The sequence below is a fragment of the Onychostoma macrolepis genome, chromosome 18, assembly GCF_012432095.1.
Source record: "Onychostoma macrolepis isolate SWU-2019 chromosome 18, ASM1243209v1, whole genome shotgun sequence".
Lineage (NCBI taxonomy): Eukaryota > Metazoa > Chordata > Actinopteri > Cypriniformes > Cyprinidae > Onychostoma > Onychostoma macrolepis.
In genome coordinates this window covers 31359185-31383534 of record NC_081172.1, presented here as the reverse complement: position 1 = coordinate 31383534, position 24350 = coordinate 31359185, and the positions used below count along the sequence as shown (strand labels likewise).

The following is a 24350-nucleotide window of genomic DNA, read 5'->3' as shown; positions in this document are numbered from 1 at the left end:
GAGAGAGGAAACACTGATATGGAGAGGACGAGAAAGAATGAGATAAGAACAGATAGTAAGAGGAGCCGTTTGTCAAGTCTTGAGTGGGGAAATGAACTCTTTAAGTCCAGCACTTCTCAGATGGTTTTGCTTCAGAGCTAGGTTTTACACTGGACATCAAGTAGCGACCTAAAACTTTTTTTTTTGAACATAAATAAATAAAATAAAGTAAAATAATAATAATAAAAAAATTAATTACATTATATACCTGTGTAGGGTCGTGTAGGTTTAAAAAGTTGGGTTAAAATGGAAAAAAAAATGGACAAATATGAAATATTATTATTATTTTTTAATTCAATTATTATTTTAGATTATAAAATAATCTAATACTGTACGTAGTTAAAACTATATATATATATATATCTCGCATTATAATATATTCAAATAATCAAAAACTGTTTTGACTAGTGAAAATATAGCTTTTTAATATAATGCATTCCAAAATATCTCTTTGGTGGTCTTGTATTGACCAATTAATCTTAGATCAAATTTTTCTAGTGTGCACCAAAATTATCACATGTCTGTGATGACATTTCTGAAAAAAAAATAAAAATGTTATGTTGCTTCTCGAATATTTCACAATATATTTCAAAATGAAATGTCCAGTGAATAGTTATGCGTTAAATGTGTTAAAGCCAACCCTAAACCTAACCAATAGTGTTAACAAAAGCAAATTTGATGAAAAAAACTATTTTAGCTTGTTTCTGCAAGTTTTTAAGCTCTTTTATCGGCGTTAGTGTTTTACGGACTTGTATCGAGTGTTTTGCATCACAAGTGCAATGCTGTACCAGGTGTGCTAATGAGCAAGTTTACTACATCAGCAAATAGAGCTGGTTATATGACACAAATGGCAAAATGTATTAAATCACGCGCTACGGTAAATGTGTTTTGAGGTAATATTGTGCAAGGAACTACACACAGAAAAATAAGTCTTTATTAATTGATAATCTGCCCAGTAATCATAATTTAAAAACATACTTAAGTAAAAGTACAAATATCTTACCAGAAAATGACTTTGGTACAATTTGAAGTCACCGTTTAGAAAATTGCTAAAATCCAAATCTTTGGGTAAGAATAAGAAGCACTTCATCTGGTACTTAGTGTCTTTTAGAGGGGGACGGCCGGACTGTAGTTTAGCGTGTAATAGTCTAAATAATAGTGTAAAATAGTCTAACTGTTTGCTTTTAGATGAAAAAAGCTGTCCATAACTCCTGGTGTAGGATCTGTCATCTTCGTAATAATAGCATAATTAAATAGATTTGGCAAACAATCCAGTGTATCTGCCCTTCTGCTTTGGAAAGCGTCAAATTATTTTACAATGCATTTTTGCAGAGGGGAGCAAAGTAGCCAATCACAGACATGTTTGTTAATTTCTACAACGCAATGGCCAATCAGAGGTGTTTAGGTTGGAATCCACGCACTCACCGCTTTTTGTCCAGAGTTCTATCATGCTTGAAACTTCATTAAAAAAAATTAAATAAAATTAAAAAAAAAAAAAAGTTTCATTGTGTGGTCACATTCATTGGTTAAAACAGAACTTTCTAAGATCGTGATGAATGAGTGACAGTTTTTAATACATTTAAAGGGAGTTATGCATGCTGTATACATAATAGGCCCTATATTCAGAATTTAAATAAAAAGCGACCACGTGGCTGCTACACAGAGATAGCTAACTACTACACTATATAGATCATTAAGATAATAATTTCAGAAGCACAGTGATGTGATTCTGCAACCGAGCCTGGTCCAAACACAGGTTTAGGTAAGGAAACGGTTATTAATTATTTGTATTGGCTGCCATGCCAAATCATGCACCTGCTTGCTTTTCTGTTTAATTTAAATGGTTTTTTTTGTGAATGTATATGCTTTAACATCAAATAACTGTAACATTTTACAATAAGGTTCCATTAGTTAATGTTAGTTAATGTATTAAAGTGTTAGTTAATTATTGTAAAATGTTACCCAAATAATGCATGCTGAGCGTTTACTTGAACGCTTATACAGACCACTGATTCATCAAACCTGCTTTCCTGCAGTTTGTGTTCTTCTGACTTCTGACTATTTTGTGGTAAGTAACGAATATGCTTCGGGGAAATGTATTGGAGTAAAATTATTCCTTTTAATTAGGAAATGTAGTGAAGTAAAAGTAAAAGTTGGCTGAAATATAAAAATTCAAGTAAAGTACAGATACTCCCAAAACAATACTTAAGTACTGTAACAAAGTATTATTACTTCGTTAAATTACACCACTGGTAAATTGTATATAGGTATGTTTGTTTGTTTTTTTTAAGTAAACTTGTGTTGTTATTAGCAAGCAATGAGAACAGACTTGCGGAACGACTGCTTCAGGCCGTCACTTTAAAAATAAAATAAGCCATTAAAATATTCTAGCTAAAAAGGTTTTCAGTGCTGAATGCTTGTACAGTATATCTGTGGGGAACGGGGTTTTTGTAAGTGTGGCCATAGAAGGAATCCTCACTGACCAATATTGTAATGAAGTTGTATACAAGCTACACATTTTCTCGGTCTCACAGGGAGTTGCCTGTGGATGCAATCAGAAACCAGGAAACTACTAAAGCCTTGGACGGTTAACACTTCTGCAGTGGGAGGCAAAGAGGGAACATGAACGTGTGTGTGTGTGTGTGTGTGTGTGTGTGGGGCCGTTAGCCTCAGTACCATCTGGTTCTGTGTGAGCTGTACAGCTGCAGTGACTGTGCTGCCACCACTTGGTTCTTTCGTTCCGTTCGCTCTCTGATTTACTGTCTGGATTTTTATCAGACGGCCGCATGCCGGGGCCTGCGGTACACCTCGCCTCCACCGCGCGGACAGGCAGTTAGGCCTCCCCTGAACGCCCTGCCAAACCTCCACTTACTCCCACACACACTGTAGCACACGCACCGGCCATGAGCCCTGCTGCACTGCTGCATGCTGGGTAAGCAGCCGTTTAGAAAGAGAAATTAATCGCTGTGTGTTTTTTCATGACATCATGAACATGGCATGTGAATTTCAGCAGCACATGGACTTGTTAAAGGGATACTCCACACCAAAATGAAAATTTTGTCATTAATCACTTAGCCCCATGTCGTTCCAAACCCGTAAAAGCTCCGTTCGTCCTCGGAACACAATTTAAGATATTTTGGATGAAAACCGGGAGGATTGTTACTGTCCCAATGACTGACAAGTAAATACTGTCAAGGCACAGAAAAGTATAAAAAACTAATAATTGTTGAATAACTACATTTATTCAACAATTCTCTCTTTTGGAGAGCATCCCAAAGCGCATACGTTATTCTCTGTCATCAGTAACGCATGGATACGTATTGTACGTTTATTTACACTTTGATTTGAACGGAAACAGCCTATCCATGCGTTACTGATGACAGAGAATAGCGTACGCACTTTGCATCAATCGAATGCTCTCCAAAATGGAGCTACGCTGACACAGAGAGACAGAGAGGAGACAAATTGTTGAATAAATGTAATTAATTTTATTTTCTTTGCATACAAAAAGTATTTTCGTCGCTTCATAAAATTAAGATTGAACCGCTGATGGCAGATTGACTATTTTGGCAATGTTTTTTATACTTCTCTGTGCCTTGACAGTGTTATTTAATGGGACAGTCACAAGCCTCCCGGTTTTCATCCAAAATATCTTAAATTGAGTTCCGAGGACGAACGAAGCTTTTGCGGGTTTGGAACGACATGGAGGTAAGTGATTAATGACAACATTTTAATTTTGGGGTGGAGTATCTCTTTAAGACAAGAACAAATTAGAACGCAAAATAATTGAACAGAATTGTTTATATTAATTCCAAAACACCATTGCAAAAATATGTGTGTGTAAATATGTACGCTTACCCCTCCCCCAGACCTGGTTGGTCCATTGTTTCAAAACTGAGAGTGATTTGCTGCGCTGCATATAGAATACAAATATTTAATAGGACTAGTTGTAACAGTATTCACCAGTATTCAATCAATATCTCATTTACAAGATTGCAAATAGATTTGATTCCAATTTTAATTCATTTTTTTTAACTCTGATTCATTTTGGCCTCTACATTGTGTGATATTTTAAATAAATGCACCATATGCCTTTACTGTTCATGAAAAATGTCACTCACATATAGTTCCGCAACGATAATGACATGTGTTTGACCTTCCAACCCTGCCAGCTATCAGATTCCTGTGGGATATTATTGCCTCCACCTCCATCTCTCTCTCTCTCTCTGGCTACTCGTGTTCATGAGGTAATGTCTGAATTTGTAATCTGTCTCTGTGTGTCTTTGAGAGAGAAATCTTTCTTCTCAAAGCATGTCTAAAAACCTTACACCAGACCTTCCTTCAAAATCAACACAGAAAGCCAGCCTTCGAAACAGAAACTGCATCCTTTATGCATATACATGCACCATTAGACACCCAAAACAAACTCGCAGAGAAACACAGTTCACATGTAAGTGGATTGCTAGGCTACTAGGCAAAGACATAAATAACAATTTCAAAGCAAACAAATGACAGTACACCACTTTTCTATAGTGGTCTCTAATTCTGAGGGGGAAAAAAAGACCACAGCAATTGTCCTGGTCAGCGTTGTCAGAAAGGAAAGCGTGCCACTAATTTGAGGTTGGTTAGAGAACCACAACACGTAAACACATCATTCTCCTGATTTACTAACCACACCACCAACCGGATGGCCTTGGACATGGTTTTCTATCTATTTATCAAGTGGTTATTTAAGGCAGAGATTATTTAAAATGTCATATAAATGACAGATTAACATTTTATAATATAATATACTATAATTAAGCAATATTAAACATGAGAGCTAACACTCCAAATATGGCGCAGATGGTAGCTGTGCTGATGTTTAACAACCAACAGCTATAATGACTGTGATAATGCTTTTATACAACTTTTCGATAAATAAGAAGTTAATGTTGAGTAACTTACATGTTAGACACAGTATTGCCAGGTATTTTGTCAATCTACCAACAAACATAGATCCAAACTGAGTCGAGGTACAATCAATCGCTGGATTTTGACGAGCAACACAAGCTAGAGCCATTTCATTCCTGAATGAATCAGTGATTCGAACGAATTGGTTGAATAATCGATTTAATGAATCACATATGGATTTGTGTCACCAACTGCTGACGTATATATTTACTATTAATTGACTAATAATCATATGTATGTATGTATGTATTGTACGTATGCTCCATTTTGATCTCATGTGAAGAAAATGTTGAGCAAATATGTGGTATTTGCTGAAACGTGTGCCATCTGAACACCCAGCCCTCTTTTTGTAATTTTTTTATTAAATAGGTAACACTTTATTTTGATGGTCCCTTTTGAACAATCTGTTGACACTAAGTAATGTTGCATCTACATGTCAACAAACTCTCATAAGAGTATTAGTAGACTGTCTGCTTCATATCTACTAACTTCTTATTGTGTTGGTCTCCCAACAGATGTTCTACTGACTAGAAGTAACTTTGCAAGAACGTGTCAACTTAATCTAACCCTAACCCTACCAGTCAACTAATACACTACTAACACTCTAATGAGAGTCAGTAGAAATGTAGGTGCAGCATTACTTATAGTCAATAGAATGTGTTAAATGGACCATCAAAATAAAGTGAAACCATTAAATATTTTCCATTTCTGGGACCTGCTTTTTAACAAGCACTTATAATAGTTTGAATTCTTCAAGCACAACAAGTATACAAATCTGGCCCTTTAATACCTGGCAGGTGATGTAATCTAATTGAAATTATACAGAATCATATGCATTTCTAAACTGAAGTGGGATAAACTGCAGAGGCTAAATAATTCAGTCCTGTTTATTATTATTATTATTATTATTATTATTATTTATACATGCATGCATGCTTTCCTCTGATGCTGTACAAAAATAAATAAAATATATGCACTGTGGCATTATTGTTCCTAAAAGGAAATTATCCTTAATATATTTTAAGCACATGGCACAAACTCTTAAGGAAAGTAAAATGCTTTTATTTATTTATTTTTATTGTTGTGTCACATTCTAAAGCAAACAGTCTCTGTTTGGAAGAGAGACAGATATGTTTCCTCTCGTCCTCGAGCAGAAATATTCAGCATCACAGCTTATGTTTGAAATCTGTTGGTCTCAATGCAGCATCTGTGAGGATCTCACAAGGTGCTTCCAGCTGAAGTAAGAAAAATAGGAAATTACACTGATTAAAAATGCGGCTTTGGATGGCTCCTGTCCCGAGCATCATCCCACCACTTTGTTGGGATGCTTTTAACATCAACATGTCTTTTCCGAAACACTAATGGTTTAATTGCTGAGCATAAGGTGTTTTTTTATTTATTTAAGTATTTTTTCCCTCCATCTGTTTGAAGCTGAAATATGAAAAGATGAGATAGATGCTCATATGGACCACTTATAACTGTCTATAAGAAGACCTGAACTCCTGAACTGAAAAACAGATGGAGTCTATCACAATTCTTTTAAACAAACATACGTGAATAAACGTGAAGCCTTTCACGTCTCAGTATTCTGTCAACAACAGCTTGGTTTGCAGACTTTTTTGTTCAGTCAGAATGTTTCAAAACATTTGGAGGTTGAGAGGTGGAGTCATAATCAGCAGAAAATTGTGTAGACAGTGATTCAGATGAACACCTCATGTCAGTTTCGAAAGTAGAAGTTGTGCATGTAGCGAACAAAGCAAGGGCGAAAGGTTCAGAGATTTCACTGACGGGAAATGTATCTCGAATCATTGCTGACGCCTACTGTAAATATTCCTAAAATATGATGACCGTGACTCCTGAAAAATTGCTTGACATGAAAATAAAAACTGTCCAACCTGAGCTTTGCAAATCAGCACCCACACATCTGTCAGAAACAAGTCGTCCAGAACTAATGCAAATTTCCAAACAAACACCCAAATAGAACTGGGTGTACCAAGCAAAACATGACTTTCAGCCCAAAGATAATCATTTCCTCATTAATTTTGGATGATAAATGTAAACATTTTGGTATTTTTTCCATGCACTGATACTCACTTTACTAGGGTCTGCCAGTAAAGTGGTCATTTTGGGTAATTGCTCAGGGGTTTGTTTTCTACCGGCGGTGGCGTGGGAATGTTGTACGATTGCCAGACTGGATTGATGAGGTCTTCCCTAACTGGCCTCCAGCGAAGAGCCCTGTGCCTGATCTCTGTTGGCTGATGGCCCCATTTCCTACCAAATAAGTCCTTACAATCTCAACTTTGTCATTATGAGCCATGAAATTATGTAGATTCTCTGAGCCACATATTTAAAGTCCTATTTTCCAGCTTTCTGCTTTTCAGCTTTTCCCCAACGGGTACATTGGAAAAGTAGTAACATATTGCACTTTTAAAAATAGTACTTTTTACAGAACTAATGGACTTAAAAAGAATATACTTAAGTGTGAACTGAATGTTTGACATGTAATTGCATGCTATTTACAGTTAAATTAAAATATATTACAGTTTAAATTTATATGAAATGCAATTAGTTAAGATTAGCTAAGAGAGCTCTTTGACCCCCTTAAGTTCATCTATATATGTAATTTCAATAATATTGTTAAAATGTACTGACAAGCATTTATGGTAAACTAAAATATACCTTGTCATTTTGAAATTTGTATGCCATGTATTAAATATATATTTGTAAAATATTTTAACTTTAAGTGTAATAGCAAATAACAGTTAATATTATATGACATTACATGACATTAAAACATGAGTTACTTAAGTGTGTTAAAGTTTATCTCCTTTAATGCACTTACAGGTAAGTGGCATTTTATCTCATTAATATTATATTAACTGCAGGTACAATTTTTTGTAAAAAAAAAAAAAAAATATATATATATATATATATATGCATAAAATTTGATACACTAAAAGTGCACATTCAGTACACTAAGCACACTTCTTTTTCACAATGCTATGCACAAAGTTCCAAGTTGTCATTAGAAAAAAAATGTCTTCTTATAATGCTAAATATATGTTTAATTAGCTTGTAGGTTGCTTTTTGCATTGTATTAAAATTCCTCAGAGTGTTTTGTTGACGTATGGTGGTAGGCCGTTGACTCTCTCTTTTTCTGCATCGCTCCCTCTTTCAGGCAAGAGAAACCCTAGCCGACTGTTACAACCTCAGCCACTCCATTTGACATCTTTGCACATATTGGAATGGTTAGCAGAGGCCTAACCCCGTGACCTTGTGACCTCTCCTCCTCTCACACATACACACAGCCTGTCTTAGACGGCCTCCAGGGAGGTCATGGATTACGCAGGAGCACAGAATACACCATTCCCCCACTCACTGGGCTCAGCTGTGGGGTTACGCTCTCTTCTTCCACACCACTGCACTGGTTGGGACTGTACTGCACATTGGCACTCAAAGCACCGAGGGACAGAAGGATACTTGGGCTCTTAAGCAGACTTGGACAGTTTTGTATAGCCTTCAGAGGGACTTCAGTATTAGATAGTGTGTCCTGTTGCATGACTGAGTGTTTATGAGATTCTGGGCTGTGCCTGGCCACTCTTTGTTTCTCAAGCAGCTTGGAGAAAGATCAGCTTCTGTCTCTCTAAGCCAGTGCACAATACACATTTGAGAGCCAGAACTGGAGACTCTGCAATGACCATGCAAAAAAAAAAAAAAAAATTAAAAAAAATAAATAAAGAATTTAAAGGCATAGTACACCCCAAAATCAAACATTTTGCCATCATTTAATCAATCTCAGATTGTGTCAACCTGCATGACGTTATTTTTTGCATGGAACAAAAAAATAAGAAATTCTAAAGGTGGGGTCACATTTAATGTTGTTCTGCAATGTTTTGACATCGATTCGCTTTTGACATCAATTTTGATAGAAATACAAGCAGTTGCAAATTTCATGTAAGTGTGAATGATTTTCCCCATGTAGATTTCGCAAAAGGTTCAAGTTGGTCATGTAGATTCATAGCACTGAAAAACAGAAACATCATTGCTAAACTGTTGACAATTTGTCTGTGAGATTTCACCAAAAATGTCACTAATGTGACTGCACCGTAAAGGCTATTTTAGTTGATTTTTTCAAGAAATAAAGTTTTCGCATTTCAAAAAGGGCATAAAAGCACCATACAAGTATCTTAAAAGTGGTCTGTCCTAAGGCTTTTGTATAAGATAATGAGAAAATATAATGAGCAAATATTATTATCAAAAGGTAATGAGGAAAAAAAAAAAAAAAATCATAGAATCACTGAGTTGAACTCAAGAACCAGCTCATTCTGATTCATGCACAAAATCTGCCATGAATTGGTCGATCCAGTTCACTAAATCAGTGTGAATGATTTGTTAATGGATCAGACTGAACTGTTTCTTGAGTTCAACTCACTGATTCAATGATTCAGTCTGAAGAGGAGGATTATCAATTAGTGAATAATGAGTTAAATTACAGCCAGTTGTGAAGAACATTTTATAATCTAAAGAACCTTTTTTTTTTTTTTTTTTCTCCAATATAAAGAACCTTTGTGGAATGGAAAGGTTCCATGGATGTTAAAAGTTCTTCACATAAACATCAATGGCAATAAGGAACATTTATTTTTAAGAGTGTAGCATATGAGACATATTTAGAATACCTTTATGATGCTTCTGCATCCATTTTAATGTCCCCATTCCCTGTAATAGCATAACAAAGAAATACAAGCACATTTTTTGGAACAATGACCAATTTATTTATTTATTTTTCATTTTTGAGTGACCTATCCCTTGAAACATCTATTTATCTTTGTTTCCTCACTCCCTCTTTACTCCAGTAAGCACACAGTCTCTTTCCTGAGCTCCAGCAGTCTGGCTTTTCTTACCTGAGGTTATAATACTTAGACTGTGAAATCATCTAGTCACCACCGCTCCCCAACTCCCCAAACTTTGCACCGCTCTCGTATAGCAGATCTTTAATATTTATGGTTGCAGAGCCGAGGGAGCGGAAGGGGCTGAGGGTGGAGGTCCACACTGCTGCTTTCTTTGCAGTGCTGGCGGAGTGAGGCCCAGGGTGGCGGTTTAGCAGCCAGAGCCCAGGCATGGGCCTCCATGTTGAAATGATTAGGACACAGGAAGCTGAACCTGACACTGCTGACACCAGGCCTCACCGCCACATCCTGCCCACAAGACCCTCACTGTGCCGGAGCACCCCTCTCATGACAGCCAGACGGTGATTTACACCTTCTGATAAGAGGAACTTGGACATGGAGACGGGGCGTGGAATATTAAACGCTAGCACAATCTTCATGTCCATTCAGGGCTATTTTGAATGTGCACATTTATTCAATTATTGTTGGTAAAAATGTATTTATTGTTAAAATGTATTAAATGAAACCTGTACACATCTTATATTTGATATAAAAACAAAGTAATTTCTCATGTTGGTCATATCTTATTTCTCATCAACCACCAAGCATACCATAAATGATATTAAGAAAAATAAAATAGAATGACGAATGTCCATTTCATGCTAAATCGTGCAAGTGAACTAAAATACATACATGCACAGCCTACATACAGTACATAAATAATATCAGACCTGTGTTCCATTCCATTTCTCTTCAGCATTCTTATACTAACATATTTTATGCCCTTGGAGAATTTGGGTGTGAATATTAAAAAAAAAAAATCTTCTTGCCTCCACTTTTCCTTGACGGTATTTTTACTGCAGATGTCTAGTGCCACCGTCAGGTGTGGGCTATATTAAATTCATACTATGCTTTTGGGTCCAGAATAATGCATGAAAAAGAAAAACATCATTGGCTATAGCACATTTGCAGTTTAGCTTTAAATATTATATGGATATTAATAAACTTTTGGCACTTGTTCTTGTACTGGGATTGTGTCTGGAAAAAAAAAAAAAAAGAAAGAAAGAATGAATAAATAAAATGTCTTTCATACCATTGATAAATAATTAAATGATTTCTGATAAATGCAAGGACAAATCCGAAAACTACCAGTTTGTAGAATGTTTGCTCGTGTTTCTGAATCTATAATTAATCCGTGGAGCCTTTGTAATGAACATTATAAATGTTTTAAAACTTCAACACTATGACCATGATTTTAAAAACAAGAGTGTGGGAAAATATGAGTTTTTTTGCAAATGATTTGAGAAAAGTGAGGATGAGCTGACGTGATGTTTCCATGACAGGGATCATAAGGACGATGCGAGGTATGCTTGGGCTCCCAGATGGTCGTCTCTTGTGATTGTTTTCTTTAATAACACACTGCTACTGTTGCCATCGCGATGGCCGTTGGTTACAGACAGAGCTTTAGAGAACCACTACCTCATTAACATTTTTAACAGGCCTGTTTGTTTGTCTTTCCTACCCTCTGGTCATAATTATAACAGTCAATTAACCCTCAGAAAAAGGGCATAACAGTGAGGGAGCCAAACTATTAAACCATGATTCGCTAACTTTATTCATATTCACCTCATCCTGTCTAGATGGAAAATTACTGCCAGATAATTTGACCACAACTTTGGAGGATAAGATCAATTTACTTGCATATAATTCAGACTTGTTTTCATAGATTGCATGTTTTTTTGTTTTTTTATGCATCTTATTGCGTGTTACTACTCAGATACATTTATCTTATTTCAAGGATTTTCAGAGATTGTGCTTAGAAAAAATAGACATCAATGGCAATAAGGAACATTTATTTTTAAGAGTGTAGCATATGAGACATATTTAGAATACCTTTATGATGCTTCTGCATCCATTTTAATGTCCCCATTCCTGTAATAGCATAACAAAGAAATACAAGCAGTTGCAAATTTCATGTAAGTGTGAATGATTTGTTAATGGATCAGACTGAACTGTTTCTTGAGTTCAACTCACTGATTCAATGATTCAGTCTGAAGAGGAGGATTATCAATTAGTGAATAATGAGTTAAATTACAGCCAGTTGTGAAGAACATTTTATAATCTAAAGAACCTTTTTTTTTTTTTTTTTTCTCCAATATAAAGAACCTTTGTGGAATGGAAAGGTTCCATGGATGTTAAAAGTTCTTCACATAAACATCAATGGCAATAAGGAACATTTATTTTTAAGAGTGTAGCATATGAGACATATTTAGAATACCTTTATGATGCTTCTGCATCCATTTTAATGTCCCCATTCCCTGTAATAGCATAACAAAGAAATACAAGCACATTTTTTGGAACAATGACCAATTTATTTATTTATTTTTTTCATTTTTGAGTGACCTATCCCTTGAAACATCTATTTATCTTTGTTTCCTCACTCCCTCTTTACTCCAGTAAGCACACAGTCTCTTTCCTGAGCTCCAGCAGTCTGGCTTTTCTTACCTGAGGTTATAATACTTAGACTGTGAAATCATCTAGTCACCACCGCTCCCCAACTCCCCAAACTTTGCACCGCTCTCGTATAGCAGATCTTTAATATTTATGGTTGCAGAGCCGAGGGAGCGGAAGGGGGCTGAGGGGTGGAGGTCCACACTGCTGCTTTCTTTGCAGTGCTGGCGGAGTGAGGCCCAGGGTGGCGGTTTAGCAGCCAGAGCCCAGGCATGGGCCTCCATGTTGAAATGATTAGGACACAGGAAGCTGAACCTGACACTGCTGACACCAGGCCTCACCGCCACATCCTGCCCACAAGACCCTCACTGTGCCGGAGCACCCCTCTCATGACAGCCAGACGGTGATTTACACCTTCTGATAAGAGGAACTTGGACATGGAGACGGGGGCGTGGAATATTAAACGCTAGCACAATCTTCATGTCCATTCAGGGCTATTTTGAATGTGCACATTTATTCAATTATTGTTGGTAAAAATGTATTTAATGAAACCTGTACACATCTTATATTTGATATAAAAACAAAGTAATTTCTCATGTTGGTCATATCTTATTTCTCATCAACCACCAAGCATACCATAAATGATATTAAGAAAAATAAAATAGAATGACGAATGTCCATTTCATGCTAAATCGTGCAAGTGAACTAAAATACATACATGCACAGCCTACATACAGTACATAAATAATATCAGACCTGTGTTCCATTCCATTTCTCTTCAGCATTCTTATACTAACATATTTTATGCCCTTGGAGAATTTGGGTGTGAATATTAAAAAAAATCTTCTTGCCTCCACTTTTCCTTGACGGTATTTTTACTGCAGATGTCTAGTGCCACCGTCAGGTGTGGGCTATATTAAATTCATACTATGCTTTTGGGTCCAGAATAATGCATGAAAAAGAAAAACATCATTGGCTATAGCACATTTGCAGTTTAGCTTTAAATATTATATGCCTCTTTTTATTTACATAGATAAGAATAATTCGACAAAGATAAAGTAAGAAAAATCTGCATATGCACAAATCAACTTCTTTTAGTTTACAGACACATTTTATATTATTCAATCATTCTGCTCTTATTCTTTGGTCGTCCAGTAGTGATATTTTTATCTTGTGTCATATCTCATGTAAATTTCCACCATGTTCATCCATAAAGTAAAGCTTTTACTCTCTTAGAACAAATCCCTCAGCCCACACACACACAAACATTTACAATCTGCTTTGTGGCGTCATTAGCATATTTCTGTATCAAGAGCTTTTTCATCGAACTAATACAAAGGTGAAACCATCTCCACTATAAGAAAAAAAAAAAAATCTTCTTGCCTCCACTTTTCCTTGACGGTATTTTTACTGCAGATGTCTAGTGCCACCGTCAGGTGTGGGCTATATTAAATTCATACTATGCTTTTGGGTCCAGAATAATGCATGAAAAAGAAAAACATCATTGGCTATAGCACATTTGCAGTTTAGCTTTAAATATTATATGCCTCTTTTTATTTACATAGATAAGAATAATTCGACAAAGATAAAGTAAGAAAAATCTGCATATGCACAAATCAACTTCTTTTAGTTTACAGACACATTTTATATTATTCAATCATTCTGCTCTTATTCTTTGGTCGTCCAGTAGTGATATTTTTATCTTGTGTCATATCTCATGTAAATTTCCACCATGTTCATCCATAAAGTAAAGCTTTTACTCTCTTAGAACAAATCCCTCAGCCCACACACACACAAACATTTACAATCTGCTTTGTGGCGTCATTAGCATATTTCTGTATCAAGAGCTTTTTCATCGAACTAATACAAAGGTGAAACCATCTCCACTATAAGAAAAAGAAAAAAAAACATGCCTGCCAACACACCAGAGACCTGGAGCAACACTGAAAGACTATGTTGAGCCTGTATCACATTCAAACTCAAGTTTGGAAGAGAAAGGAGGAAATCAATAGTGCAGATGTGTGTGAGAGCGGTGTGAATCTTCATCTGTTCCCTTCACTTTACACTAAATAAAGCCATTTCTGGCTTATTTTCACACTAAGGGATCTCATTTAACTAGGGTAACTACTGCCAATTCAAAAAGCACTTTCGATTCTTCAAAATAAGCGTTTTCTTTTGATATAAGATGCATGTTTAGTAGGAAAGACAGCTGAGCTTGTTGCTCTGACGGCACTTGAGTAGCTTGAGGAAGGTCTCCATCTTGTGGGCGTCCTTCTTGAAGCAGATGAGAAGGTTGTAGTCCCTGAGCACGGACTCCGGGATCTCTGGGGACGGTTCGTCGTATGGGGTCAGCGTGTGCTCGAAGATGGACGGCGTCAGAATCCCTTCATCCAGCATCTGCGGAGAAAGCGGAGTAAAATGCTGCTCGGCTTGGCTGCACAGTGAGACGCTGTTATTATTGATTTACCTTGCGGATGAGGACCACCACCCCTGCTCGAGGCTGAGCAGTTTATCAGACACCCACTTGGTCTTGTTCAGCAGAGCGTCAGGGGCGTCGTCGTAACGATTAAGAGTAGTTTGCAGATAGGTCAGGGTTCCATCCATGACTGCACCAGCATCAGGACCGAGTGAAGCAGCCATTTATCCTGCGTAAAACACACCGGAGACGTGAAAGGGCTCATGGTACGAACAATCCAGTGTTCATTGATTTCTTCTTTTTGTTTTGTTTTTCTAAAGAAAAGAGTTTGATATACTGGGACAACATACTGTAACTTTCAGAACTTCTTATCCAGTCCAAAAGGAGCATTTGTTACTAAGCTGTGAAAACGACTTGCTTGAACTTTCTGACTTGAGAAACATGAATACATTAACAGTCAATCGCCCACATTTATACATTTCTTTGGTGTTTAGAAACCATCTCACCAAGTCACCAAGATGCGTTGTTATTCCTAAACACCAGAAAATGATATACATAATTCCAGTTTGCATGCAACTGACAAAAGCTGATTATGTAAGCTTGACCTTAAAAGTTTGTGATGCACATTTCAGGATTTGATTTGTTCTCATTTTAATACAGACCAGGGTTATTACCATGAATTAAAACTAAAACCATAAACAATATTTAAATACAATAAAATATATATTTCATATAATGTCATAAAAATAAGAAATATAATAGAAATTTTACAGAATATAGAAATGTAATACAATTTAACTGAACTAAAATAAAATGTCTTTCATACCATTGATAAATAATTAAATGATTTCTGATAAATGCAAGGACAAATCCGAAAACTACCAGTTTGTAGAATGTTTGCTCGTGTTTCTGAATCTATAATTAATCCGTGGAGCCTTTGTAATGAACATTATAAATGTTTTAAAACTTCAACACTATGACCATGATTTTAAAAACAAGAGTGTGGGAAAATATGAGTTTTTTTGCAAATGATTTGAGAAAAGTGAGGATGAGCTGACGTGATGTTTCCATGACAGGGATCATAAGGACGATGCGAGGTATGCTTGGGCTCCCAGATGGTCGTCTCTTGTGATTGTTTTCTTTAATAACACACTGCTACTGTTGCCATCGCGATGGCCGTTGGTTACAGACAGAGCTTTAGAGAACCACTACCTCATTAACATTTTTAACAGGCCTGTTTGTTTGTCTTTCCTACCCTCTGGTCATAATTATAACAGTCAATTAACCCTCAGAAAAAGGGCATAACAGTGAGGGAGCCAAACTATTAAACCATGATTCGCTAACTTTATTCATATTCACCTCATCCTGTCTAGATGGAAAATTACTGCCAGATAATTTGACCACAACTTTGGAGGATAAGATCAATTTACTTGCATATAATTCAGACTTGTTTTCATAGATTGCATGTTTTTTTGTTTTTTTATGCATCTTATTGCGTGTTACTACTCAGATACATTTATCTTATTTCAAGGATTTTCAGAGATTGTGCTTAGAAAAAATAGACACAGATGGATAGATAGATAGATAGATAGATAGATAGATAGATAGATATAAACACACACACAGATAAATATTATATGGATATTAATAAACTTTTGGCACTTGTTCTTGTACTGGGATTGTGTCTGGAAAAAAAAAAAACATGCCTGCCAACACACCAGAGACCTGGAGCAACACTGAAAGACTATGTTGAGTCTGTATCACATTCAAACTCAAGTTTGGAAGAGAAAGGAGGAAATCAATGTTCAGTGTTTTTGCAACACGGTTTATGTACTGTAGCTCCAGATGAATTTTCAGAGACTGTAAAATGTCTAAATCAAATGGAAAGATGTGTCTACTCTGGCTGCGTACACCGGTGGTGTGACAAGACTCGTTAACTAGTAAGAAACTAAAGCACTTTGCAGCGAATGTTAAAATCTATTCAGCAGGTGGAGAAAAAAAGAAAAAAAAAAGATATATTGAAAAGAAAACAACCTATTTGGAGACAGAGGCAATTTTGTTCTAGAGGAAGGTTAGTCTCTCAATTGAAAGAGATGTCACACACTAGTGCATTAGATGAACAAGACAGCCTGTTGCCGCAGTCTTTCACACAAAACCAGTTAAGAGCTCATTTGCTCAGAGCTGGAGCACATGGATCAGGTTTCAGCTTTCCAGTGCAAGCCTAACCTGTATTGAAATACATGGATGGATGTGAATTAAATTATCTGTGCATGCTGTTTAACAACATTAACCTGCATAGTTTCTTTTACATGGAAAACTAAAATTGTAAGTTTCGCTTTCTGAAAAATGTGTACATTTATCAAAATGAATTGGGCATTAGCTATGTGTGTGTGTACAGAGAGAAACCAGGATTTTTTTAAGGGGAAAAAATGCTTCATTTTGATGAATTTTTCTGACTTTCAGACTTTCTAAAGCAAATGTATCTTGGTTTAGGAATCTTTAGATATTTGTACTGGAAAACAAGACAAACACACTAAGTAAGAAAACCATTTTTTGTGCATGTAAAAATATAATAATACAAATGAATATAAATAATACAATTAAAACAATAATAAAATAAAATATTTTTATTTTATGTTTTAAATTTTTTATTCCCCAGCCAATATATCTACCCATTAATTAACCAATTGAATTAACTTATTCTAAGCTAAATTGCACAAGATACACTGAATTCAATTGATTTCCGTCGTCCCATTGGTTTTAATTATAACAGTCAATTAACCCTCAGAAAAAGGGCATAACAGTGAGGGAGCCAAACTATTAAACCATGATTCGCTAACTTTATTCATATTCACCTCATCCTGTCTAGATGGAAAATTACTGCCAGATAATTTGACCACAACTTTGGAGGATAAGATCAATTTACTTGCATATAATTCAGACTTGTTTTCATAGATTGCATGTTTTTTTTGTTTTTTTTTTATGCATCTTATTGCGTGTTACTACTCAGATACATTTATCTTATTTCAAGGATTTTCAGAGATTGTGCTTAGAAAAAAATAGACACAGATGGATAGATAGATAGATAGATAGATATAAACACACACACAGATAAATATTATATGCCTCTTTTTATTTACATAGATAAGAATAATTCGACAAAGATAAAGTAAGAAAAAAATCTGCATATGCACAAATCAACTTCTTTTAGTTTACAGACACATTTTATATTATTCAATCATTCTGCTCTTATTCTTTGGTCGTCCAGTAGTGATATTTTTATCTTGTGTCATATCTCATGTAAATTTCCACCATGTTCATCCATAAAGTAAAGCTTTTACTCTCTTAGAACAAATCCCTCAGCCCACACACACACAAACATTTACAATCTGCTTTGTGGCGTCATTAGCATATTTCTGTATCAAGAGCTTTTTCATCGAACTAATACAAAGGTGAAACCATCTCCACTATAAGAAAAAAAAAAAAACATGCCTGCCAACACACCAGAGACCTGGAGCAACACTGAAAGACTATGTTGAGTCTGTATCACATTCAAACTCAAGTTTGGAAGAGAAAGGAGGAAATCAATAGTGCAGATGTGTGTGAGAGCGGTGTGAATCTTCATCTGTTCCCTTCACTTTACACTAAATAAAGCCATTTCTGGCTTATTTTCACACTAAGGGATCTCATTTAACTAGGGTAACTACTGCCAATTCAAAAAGCACTTTCGATTCTTCAAAATAAGCGTTTTCTTTTGATATAAGATGCATGTTTAGTAGGAAAGACAGCTGAGCTTGTTGCTCTGACGGCACTTGAGTAGCTTGAGGAAGGTCTCCATCTTGTGGGCGTCCTTCTTGAAGCAGATGAGAAGGTTGTAGTCCCTGAGCACGGACTCCGGGATCTCTGGGGACGGTTCGTCGTATGGGGTCAGCGTGTGCTCGAAGATGGACGGCGTCAGAATCCCTTCATCCAGCATCTGCGGAGAAAGCGGAGTGAAATGCTGCTCGGCTTGGCTGCACAGTGAGACGCTGTTATTATTGATTTACCTTGCGGATGAGGACCACCACCCCCTGCTCGAGGCTGAGCAGTTTATCAGACACCCACTTGGTCTTGTTCAGCAGAGCGTCAGGGGCGTCGTCGTAACGATTAAGAGTAGTTTGCAGATAGGTCAGGGGTTCCATCCATGACTGCACCAGCATCAGGACCGAGTGAAGCAGCCATTTATCCTGCGTAAAACACACCGGAGACGTGAAAGGGCTCATGGTACGAACAATCCAGTGTTCATTGATTTCTTCTTTTTGTTTTGTTTTTTCTAAAGAAAAGAGTTTGATATACTGGGACAACATACTGTAACTTTCAGAACTTCTTATCCAGTCCAAAAGGAGCATTTGTTACTAAGCTGTGAAAACGACTTGCTTGAACTTTCTGACTTGAGAAACATGAATACATTAACAGTCAATCGCCCACATTTATACATTTCTTTGGTGTTTAGAAACCATCTCACCAAGTCACCAAGATGCGTTGTTATTCCTAAACACCAGAAAATGATATACATAATTCCAGTTTGCATGCAACTGACAAAAGCTGATTATGTAAGCTTGACCTTAAAAGTTTGTGATGCACATTTCAGGATTTGATTTGTTCTCATTTTAATACAGACCAGGGTTATTACCATGAATTAAAACTAAAACCATAAACAATATTTAAATACAATAAAATATATATTTCATATAATGTCATAAAAATAAGAAATATAATAGAAATTTTACAGAATATAGAAATGTAATACAATTTAACTGAACTAAAATAAAATGTCTAATTTTAATTTATAGGTTAACTTGTCATACTGAAATAAATAAAAAATAAAGCTGAAATAAAATGACCAAAAACTTATTTATATAACTTTGATATATATATATATATATATATATATATATATATATAAATGATGCTAAAATAACACTGATTCAGACATTGAAAAGAGTCTGTTATTGAAAGATAAGGCATCAGCAACAATATTAGACCTGACAAGAAACCTTCAAGCCTCAATTTCACATGCGGAAAAGGCATTTACAAGCACAGTCGCAAAAAAAAAAAAAAAATTGTTCCATTTACTGCTAAAGGTCAGAGCAAATGTCACGGAAAAATAAAATATAAATTATATTTTTTAACTCACATTTTACATGAATCTCAAGTATAAACAAATAAACTATTTATCAAATAAATAAATGCTGACCCCATCTAAACACTGTGAAACAGCAGTCAAGACTACAGCCTTCATAAATCAGCAACGCTCTCGGTGAAGGCGAGGTTACAGGAGGTAATCCATGTTCAGTGTTTTTGCAACACGGTTTATGTACTGTAGCTCCAGATGAATTTTCAGAGACTGTAAAATGTCTAAATCAAATGGAAAGATGTGTCTACTCTGGCTGCGTACACCGGTGGTGTGACAAGACTCGTTAACTAGTAAGAAACTAAAGCACTTTGCAGCGAATGTTAAAATCTATTCAGCAGGTGGAGAAAAAAAAAAAAAAGATATATTGAAAAGAAAACAACCTATTTGGAGACAGAGGCAATTTTGTTCTAGAGGAAGGTTAGTCTCTCAATTGAAAGAGATGTCACACACTAGTGCATTAGATGAACAAGACAGCCTGTTGCCGCAGTCTTTCACACAAAACCAGTTAAGAGCTCATTTGCTCAGAGCTGGAGCACATGGATCAGGTTTCAGCTTTCCAGTGCAAGCCTAACCTGTATTGAAATACATGGATGGATGTGAATTAAATTATCTGTGCATGCTGTTTAACAACATTAACCTGCATAGTTTCTTTTACATGAAAACTAAAATTGTAAGTTTCGCTTTCTGAAAAATGTGTACATTTATCAAAATGAATTGGGCATTAGCTATGTGTGTGTGTACAGAGAGAAACCAGGATTTTTTTTTAGATTTATTTTTCTTGTTTTAAGGGGAAAAAATGCTTCATTTTGATGAATTTTTCTGACTTTCAGACTTTCTAAAGCAAATGTATCTTGGTTTAGGAATCTTTAGATATTTGTACTGGAAAACAAGACAAACACACTAAGTAAGAAAACCATTTTTTGTGCATGTAAAAATATAATAATACAAATGAATATAAATAATACAATTAAAACAATAATAAAATAAAATATTTTTATTTTATGTTTTAAATTTTTTATTCCCCAGCCAATATATCTACCCATTAATTAACCAATTGAATTAACTTATTCTAAGCTAAATTGCACAAGATACACTGAATTCAATTGATTTCCGTCGTCCCATTGGTTTTAATTAATTATTTGCTCATTAATAATGGTTATGTCTTGTTATAACATGTAAACGTCCCTACATTTTGTTAGATTTATGTCTGAAATAGATAAAAAAGCTATTTGTTAACTGAGTGGGGGTGGGGGGATCAAGATGTAATCAAATCCAAAATCAAATCTTATATAAAATCTTAATAATCAGATGTTGTTGTTTTTTTTAAGCATGTTTACTGGAAAGCAAGGAAAAAAATACAGATTAAAACATTATTTTTGCAATGTACTGTAGAGCTTAATACTTGAGATGTACTTTGAAGTGTCACCATAAATCAAGATCCACAGAAACATAATCTACATATCTTTCTCATATATATAAAAAAAAAAAAAAGCAACCCAAAAAATAGAAAGAAATTGCAAAATGAAGAAATGGCTTTGATTCTTGGCCAACAAGCTAAACCTGCTCTGGGAGGTTGAAATCTCTCGAGTCCATAAGACATCTCACTTTACAATGCTAGTTTGTGTTTCCAATATAAAATCAATGAAACATCTCCTCACCGAAATCTGCTGAATCTCACTCTTGGAGCCTGGGATGGGGAAGGGTTTGGTGTGGCACATGGTTCCTCCCTGATTCCTCAAAGCATGCAGAGGGTACGGGACAAACATCTGCTCCTGTAGGACACACAGGTCACGAAGATGAGGAAATCTTAGAGGAGTCTTGACTCTTTGTTTGTGTGTTTTAGATGCTGTCTTTTGACTCTGAGATTTCACTAATTTAAGGTTTTCAGTGCAGTGCCAATGGTTCACATGAAAAAATTACCCACATATGTCACTTCAGACGACAGAAAAGCCTTCCTTATAAATGTGTGAATGGAGATTTGAAGTGGCAAATGAATGTATTCTCTGCATGTTTTCCCACTGCGAGGAGACAATCTACCTAAGAATGGTGAAATAATCTAACAAGACTGATAGGCATCTCACAGTGTTTATAATGAGTCTGATTATTCATTAAGATTACAGTCTCATTAATTCAAAGTCATGCACACAGCCGGCAATAATGAGGCAAGGTTGATTAAATAAGACAGAATAATGACATTAAATGAAAGAAAACTTGCTATCAGTCTGGCTAATAATATCTCAGCTGATGAGATGAAATGAAATTCGTTATCTGACTCTGGGTTTAATATTTCTTTAAAGAAAAAAACAAAAAAAAACAATGCAGGGATTTAGCAACAGTTCACTATACTGTCAACATTATAATACAACTTTATATGATGTAATACATTATTTCACTGCAAAAAAAGTGACGTTCTTCCTCAGTATTTGTGCCTTGTTTTCCAGTAGAAATGTCTAAACATTCTTAAATCAAGATATATTTACTTGATGCAAAATTACTTTTTTATTTTTATTATTTTTTTTTTTTCATGACAAATGTATAAAATGAGTTAATGCCTAAACAAGAATCAACATCTTTCACTGCAGTTCGAAAAAGTCTTGTTTTCTCTTAATTAAGATTATTTTTCTTACCCTATTGGTAGTTTTTTTTTTTTTTTTTTTTTTTTTTAAACTCACTTAATCTTTCTAGATTTTCAGAAAATATGACTTTATAAGACTCAATTTAGAAAAAACAAAAAAAAAAAACTAATTTGTTAATTTTGTTATTTTATTTTTTAGAAAACAAGATATGTCATTTTGCTTCTCAAGTAAATTTGTCTTAATTTAAGAATATTAATATATATATTTACCGGAAAACAATACAAAAAAAAAAAAAAAAAAAAAAAAAAAAAGCTAAGCAAATTATTTTTGCAGTGTTCATGTATGTAGAAAAACAGTCTCCTTTTCCCTTTGAATTACATTTATTTTCCTTGTCCTGATGGCAGACATTTTTCTTTTTTTAAGCATAAACTTACTTCATTTTGGTAAATTTGTCAGAAAACTAGACTGATTATGTCATCTTGCTTCTCAAGTATGTATCTGTTTTATCTATTTCAATATTTGTACTGGAAAACAAGACAAAAAATACAGAGCAAGAAAATATTTGTGAAGATCAGATAGACTCTTTGACTGATAGAGATGGTTCACTCACAAAAAGAGTGCAGGACTCTTCAGAGACGCGGTAGATGAGCTCTGCGTGTTGGATGACGCGATCTAGAAGTTTCTCTTGAGAGATCGAAGTGCATTGGATGAGCGATCCGGTCTCGTCTTTGCAGTCCAGAGGAACGGCATGAGAAGGCCAGCACAGCCACAGAGACACACACCACAGCCAGGCCTGCAGAACTGAGGACACACACACACACACGTGACCAGATAAACACGCCATAACTGAGAGACTCACTTCAGAGATTCACTTTGGCAAAGAAACAGCTGAACTGTTAAGCTAATATCCTTAGAAATATTGTTGTTCTCTGTAGAGATCACATGTTTAATAAGCGAGCGCTGTTTTCATTACGACGCTAACGCATTTCTTCCAGGCTTTAGCTCTAGGCTGATTTCCTTGCAAAGAGCAAATCAAAATCTGGAGTCAATGTACCTTTAACCCTGTTCATTTTGCACAGATTTGTCTATGATCAGTTGCCTGCATTCGAGACAAACGCACTGGCTTTATATAGCAGTGATTGGCGAATATTCTCAGAGATCCATAGATTCATGAACTCACCTGCTCGAGTGTAAGAAGAGCCGTGGCCTTCTCCTCAGACTCCTGCATATGCAGACGTCGTGACAGATACCTCTGAGAATACGAGAATGCCAATGAATGCATGAGTACAGTTAATAATAAGGCCAGCAAAAATAATGCAGGTTTTATTAATGAATGGGAAGTTGCTAAAAATATAGCAGCCCAAGATAGAAGAAACTTATTTATAGTTGAGCTACAGTCAAGATGCCCAGTCAGTACTGTCAGTACAGTTAGTTTTGATTTGTTTTGATTTTATTTTTGATTTTTCCCTGGCTTTGCCATCACAGAAATAAACAAAATAAATAACATTTTAAAATGATATTAAAATAGAAAATATGTCGTTAAATTAATGTAAATGTTTAAAGTGTAATGTTTCACAATATTACCATTTTACTGTATTTTTGATCAAATAAATGAGTCTGAACTCTAGATACATTAAAATAAATCTATCTATCTGTCTGTCTGTCTGTCTGTCTGTCTGTCTGTCTGTCTGTCTGTCATCTATCTATCTATCTATCTATCTATCTATCTATCTATCTATCTATCTATCTATCTATCTATCTATCTATCAGTCTGTCTGTCTGTCTGTCATCTATCTATCTATCTATCTATCTATCTATCTATCTATCTATCTATCTATCAGTCTGTCTTTCTG

At 35.4% G+C, this 24350-nt stretch overlaps 1 protein-coding gene and 1 pseudogene across 1 annotated transcript; both read right to left on the bottom strand.

Moving 5' to 3' along the window:
- Window positions 1-14522: 14522 nt before the first annotated feature.
- LOC131524090 (somatolactin-like) lies at window positions 14523-15010 on the bottom strand (annotated as a pseudogene).
- Window positions 15011-18517: 3507 nt separating this feature from the next.
- LOC131524509 (somatolactin-like) lies at window positions 18518-23567 on the bottom strand. Its single transcript, XM_058751653.1, has 5 exons — window positions 23552-23567; window positions 23108-23298; window positions 21580-21693; window positions 18792-18971; window positions 18518-18721 (listed from the first exon to the last, which is right to left on the bottom strand). The coding sequence occupies exons 1-5, from the start codon at window positions 23565-23567 to the stop codon at window positions 18518-18520; spliced, it is 705 nt and encodes a 234-aa protein (XP_058607636.1).
- Window positions 23568-24350: the final 783 nt, after the last annotated feature.

Bases quoted from the DNA above. Each gene is read 5' to 3' on its own strand.
- LOC131524509 (XM_058751653.1), bottom strand. The intron at 21,694-23,107 runs GTGAGTGAACCA...TGTGTCCTACAG, and splicing joins AAGAGTCCTGCACTCTTTTT to GAGCAGATGTTTGTCCCGTA. The intron at 18,722-18,791 runs GTAAATCAATAA...CTTTCTCCGCAG, and splicing joins TGGTGGTCCTCATCCGCAAG to ATGCTGGATGAAGGGATTCT.